The sequence below is a fragment of the Eimeria maxima genome, genomic scaffold (assembly GCF_000499605.1).
Source record: "Eimeria maxima Weybridge genomic scaffold, Emw_scaff144, whole genome shotgun sequence".
Lineage (NCBI taxonomy): Eukaryota > Apicomplexa > Conoidasida > Eucoccidiorida > Eimeriidae > Eimeria > Eimeria maxima.
Genome location: NW_013564399.1, coordinates 15,001 through 20,000, shown reverse-complemented (window position 1 = coordinate 20,000; position 5,000 = coordinate 15,001). Strand labels below are relative to the sequence as shown.

Below are 5,000 nucleotides of genomic sequence, written 5' to 3'. Positions count from 1 at the left end.
CATACAAAGCAGCAAGAAGAGAAGCAACAGCAACAAGAGCAGCAGCAGCAGCAAGAGCAGCAACAGCAGCAGCAGCAGCCGTCTAGACGTGAGGACGCAAACAAGCAGCTAAGGAGACAAAACGCGCAGCGGCCAGAGCAGCAGCAGCAGCACAGGTGGAGAAAGAAGCACAAGCAGCAGCAGCAGCAGCAGCAGGAAGCAGACGACCTGCAGGAGGAAGACGAAGCACAGCTGCTGCTGAAGCAACAGCTGCAGCAGGAGCAGCAGGGGCAGCAGGAGCAGCAGCTTGAGAAGAAGGACCAGCAGCAGCAGCCGCAGCAGAAGGACCAGCAGCAGCAGCAGCAGGAAGAGCAGCAGCAGCAGGACGTCAAGGAAGGCGAAGACACAGAGAAGGAAGGAAAAAGGAGACACCGATTAGGCAGGAGGGACAAGAGCAGCAAACGCAAGCAACAGGAGCAGCAGCAGCAGCAGCAGCAGCAGCAAGAGCAGCGGGAGAAAGAGGCAGCTGACCGTGCTGCAGCAGATGCCCAGAAGCAGAAAGAACTGCAGCAGCAAAAGGAGGAGCAGCAGCAGCAGCACCAACTGCAGGAGCAGCAGCTGCAGAAGCGGCAGCAGCAGCAGGAAGGAGAAGAGCTGTCTCTATCTGCTTTGCTGCTGCCAATGAATGAAGCAGCAGCAGCAGCAGCAGCAGCAGCAGCAGCAGCAGCAAACCCTCTGCTGAATGATGACCAAAAAGAAGATTCTCTTTGCATGCGCTTCCCTACAATAACTAATGGTGCTGCTGCTCCTGCTGCTGCTGTTGCTGCTGCTGCAGTAGCAGCAAGAGCAGCAGCAGCAGCGAAAGACAAGGGTGATGACAAGGGAGCTGCTCGCTCTGCTCCTGCTGCTGCTGCTGCTGCAGCAGAGAAGCAGCAGCCGGCAGCAGCTAAGGAGGCAGCAGAAAAAGGAGGAGAGAAAGGAGACAAAGAAAAGGAGACAGAAGCAGCAGCAGCAGCAGCAGCAGCAGCAAAACCGGCTAATGAAGAAGCAAAGGAGGCAAGACGCCACGGGAGAAGACACGATAGAAAGGAAAGAAAGAAGGAGGCAGCAGCAGCAAAAGAAAAGGAGGCAGCAGCTGCTGCAGCAGCAGCAGCAGCGGCAGCGGAGGAAGCAGCAGCAAAGGAAAAGGAAGCAGCAGCAGCCAAAGAAAAGGAGGCAGCAGCAGCAAAGGAAAAAGAGGCAGCAACAGCAAAGGAAAAGGAGGCAGCAGCAAAAGGGAAGGACACTGGAGCAGCAGCAGCAGCAGCAGCAGCAGCAGCAGCAAAAGAAGAGGATACAGAAGGAGACCTCTTCTTTGCTGCTGATTGCCGCATGCTGCAGGACGGCAACTCACAGCCAGAGCAGCAGCAGCAGCAGAAGCAGCAGCAGCAAGCGAAGCAGCAGCAAGAGAAGCAACAGCAAGAGAAGGAGCAGGAGCAGCAGAGCGCAAAGGAGACACCTAAGGCAGAAGAAGAGAAGACAGATGCTGCCAGGGAGCAGCAGCAGCAGCAGCAGCAGGAGCAGCAGCAGCAGCAGCAGCGGCATCACAGAGGCTTCCGTGGCCGCAAGAAAGCGCAGCAGCCTACTGAAGAAGCAGCAGCAGCAGCAGCAGCAGCACCGACAGCAGCAAGCGAAAAGGAAGCAGCAGCAAAAGAAAAGGAAGCAGCAAAAAAAGGCAAGGAAAAAGCAGCAAAAGAAAAGGAAAAAGCAGCAAAAGACAAGGATGCTGCTGCTGCTGCTGCTACTGATCCTTCACCGCAGCAGAAGCAGCCGCATGCAGCGGATGAGGAAGCAGCAGCTGCTGCAGGCAAGGCAGCAAAAGCATCAGATAAAGGGGCAGCAGCAGCAGCAGGAGCAGGAGCAGCGGCGGCAGCGGCAGCAGCGGCAGCAGCAGCAGCAGCAAAAAATGGCAGCAAGGAGGAAGAGGAGCAGCAGCACAAGAAGAAGAATAAAGGAGACAAGAACAGCAGCAGCAGCAGCAGCAGCAGCAGGAGAAGAAGAGAATTTGAGGTACCCCTTCGTAAGGGCAGCAGCAGCAGCAGCGACAGTCTCTCGCCTCCCCCGTTGCTGCTGCAGCAGCAGCAGCAGCATTTGCTGCTGCAGCAAGAAGGGTCTGCTGCACTAGAGACACCTGCACGCTGCGATGTACGAAGAGTGCTGACGCTGCTGCTGCAGAAAGGAGACAGTCTTCTTGCTGCTGCTAAGTGTCTCCTTTCTGCAGCAGCAGCAAATACTGCAGCAGCAGCAGCAGCAGCAACAGGAGCAGGAACAACTACTGCAGAAGCAGCATTAGCAACAAATACAGCAGCAGCAGCAGCAGCAGCAGCAGCAGCAAATGATGATGTAGATCTACTAGCAGCAGCAGAAGATTTTTAATTAAATAAATAAAAAAGGAGACACTTCTATCTATACAAGGAAACAAAAAAGGAGACAAAAATTAATTAATTAATTAATTAATTAATTAATTAATTAATTAATTAATTAGGGTTAGGTTGTCTCCTTTTTTGTCTCCTTTTGTGTCTTTTATTGTCTCCTTTTTTGTCTCCTTTTTTATACAAAAAGAGACAAAAGAGGAGACACCTTTTTCTCTCCTCTCTTTCTTCCTCTAAACCCTAAACCCTAAACCCTAAACCCTAATAGGGGCCCTTGAGGGGGGCCCTATTAAAGGGTCCATTCAGTTCTTTCTGAAAGATAACAGCAGCAGCAGCAGCAGCAATAGCAGCAACAGTTCAGTAGGAGCAGCAATAGCAGCGGCAGTAGCAGCAACAGTTCAGCAGGAGCAGCAACAGCAGCAGCAGCAGAAGCAGCAGCAGAAGCTCGGGATAAGACAGCTGCGTGCCTATCTGTTGGGGTAGCTAGCTGTAGCTAGCTACACTGTTCCTGCTGCAGCTGCTGCAGCAGGCTGATACGTATTGCTGCTGCTGCTGCTGCTGCTGTTGCTGCTGTTGCTGCTGCAGCATATACACTGTGTTGCATGCAGCTTAGCTAGCTATAGAGGCAGCAGCTAGCCAGCAGCACAGCTAGCTGCAGCAGCAAGAAGTCTTATCTGTATATTGAGGTGTACGTACACTGCAAATAAATCATTTAATTTATTAAAAAATAATAAGAAGCAGCAGAAGACAGCAGCAGCAGCAGCAGCAATGCCAGCTGCAGCAGCAACACCAGCAACAGCAGCAGCAACACCTGCAGCAGCAGCAGCAGGAAGAGCAGCAAAGACGATCTAGACACCAGAGAAGGGAAAGAAATAAATATAAATATAATTTAATATCTATTAATATTCCTGCTGCTGCTGCTGCTGCTGCTGCAGCATCTGTTGCTGCTGCTGCTGCCGCTCTGGGGGTTGTTGAGAGCGGCAGGGGCTGTCGGTGGTGGGGCCCCCCGTTCCTGTTGCTGCTACTCCTGCTGCTGCTGCTGCTGTTGCTGCTGCTGCTGCTGCTGTGTATATTTTATATAGATCTTCTTTTTGCTGCTTCTTTATTAATAACAATTAGCAGCTTTTGTTTGCTGCTGCAGCACTAAAGCAACAACGCGGGCGCCGCTGCCGCCTTCGTAGCAGCAGCATCAGCAGCAGCAACGATCGCAGCAGCAGCAGCAGCAGCAAGAACAGCAGCTGCTGCATTGCCATGATGTCTACGTACTAGAAGCAGAAGCTGCTGCTACAGCTACACCATAAAATGCTGCTGCTGCAGAGCCGCTGCAGCAGCGCAGCAGGGCTGCCGAGTGCAGCAGGAGCAGCAACAGCAACAACAACAACAGCATCTGCTGCAGCTGCATCCCCATCATCATCAGCAGCAGCAACAGCAGCAGCAGCAGCAGAAAAGGGCCTCTTTCCTTGCTTCCTTGAGGAGTCTGTTGTGGGGCCAGTTATACTAGGGGGAGAAAACCCCCTGGCCTCTGAACAGTGCAGCAGCAGCAGCAGCAGCAACTGCAGCAGCAGCAGCTGCTGCTGCTGCTGTAGTTGTAACACTGGTGAACGCAGCAGCAAACAAGATCCACACACAGCAGCAACTGCACACTTGAACGAAGAAGCGACAACAGCAGCAGCAGCAGCAACAGGGACAGCAGCAGCAGCAACAGAAGCAACAAAAGCAGCAGCAGCAGCAGCAGCAAATGGTGGTTCGCCTCATTCATGCCAACAAGTTGGTGCTGCAGGCTCAGCAGCAGCCGCAGCACCACGAACAGCAGCGGATACAACAGCAGCAACAGCAGCAGCAACAGCAGCAGCAGCAGCAGCAGCAACAGCAGCAGCAGCAAGATGCCTCCCTGATATCGCCCTAAGTGATGTTGCATGCATGAAGCAGGTCTTAAGGGCTGTAGCAGCAAGACGTGTATATGCAGCAGCAGCAGCAGCAGCTGCTGCTGCTGCTGCTGCTGGAGATGCCACATATGGTGATTCAGCAGCAGCAGCAGCAGGAGACTCTGGCAGACGCCTGTCTTCTGCAGCAGGGAGAACAGCAGCAGCAAGAGCAGCAGCTGCAGCTGCAGCAGCAGATGCTGCTCTCTTTGCTTCTCATCGTCGTTTGCTGCTGCAGCAGCAAGTTAATCCTGGGCCCTTGCTGCTGCAGCAGCAGCAGCTGCATGCATGCGGCAGCGAGGGTATAGCTAAGCTTCAGCTGTACGTACACCTCAATCGTGCTGCTGTTGCTGCAGGAGACACCATTATAAAGACAGTACGTACTACTACGTCTCCTGTTGCTGCTGTTCTTGCTCCTGCTGCAGCTCCTGCAGCAGCAGCAGCAGCAGAATCAACAGCAGCAGCAGCAGCAGGGTACTACCCGCTGCAGCAGCACAACGAGCCGCTGCGGCTGTGGCTGCTAGAGAGGAGAGGCGCAGCTCGCCGCAGTGTCCTTGAGAGTTTCAGCATCAGCAGCAGCAGCAGCAACAGCAGCAGCAGCGCAGCAGCAGCAGCAGCAACAGAAGGAAGATTAACGGTGGATATTCCCGCTGCAGCATCGCAAGTATGGATTACTGCTGCAGCAACG

General features: G+C 53.6%; 2 protein-coding genes across 2 annotated transcripts in view; both read left to right on the top strand.

Moving 5' to 3' along the window:
* The window catches only part of EMWEY_00017320 (hypothetical protein), a gene marked incomplete at both ends in the record, with an annotated part of 4,065 nt that extends 1,671 nt beyond the window's left edge, over nt 1-2,394 (top strand). Inside the window, one exon of the mRNA XM_013479895.1 lies at nt 1-2,394. This exon is cut by the window's left edge and continues 1,671 nt beyond it. Coding sequence (XP_013335349.1) covers nt 1-2,394 — 2,394 coding nt within the window.
* A 1,298-nt stretch (nt 2,395-3,692) lies between these two features.
* EMWEY_00017310 (hypothetical protein, conserved) overlaps nt 3,693-5,000 on the top strand; it is a gene marked incomplete at both ends in the record, with an annotated part of 10,637 nt that continues 9,329 nt past the window's right edge. Inside the window, one exon of the mRNA XM_013479894.1 lies at nt 3,693-5,000. This exon is cut by the window's right edge and continues 5,952 nt beyond it. Coding sequence (XP_013335348.1) covers nt 3,693-5,000 — 1,308 coding nt within the window.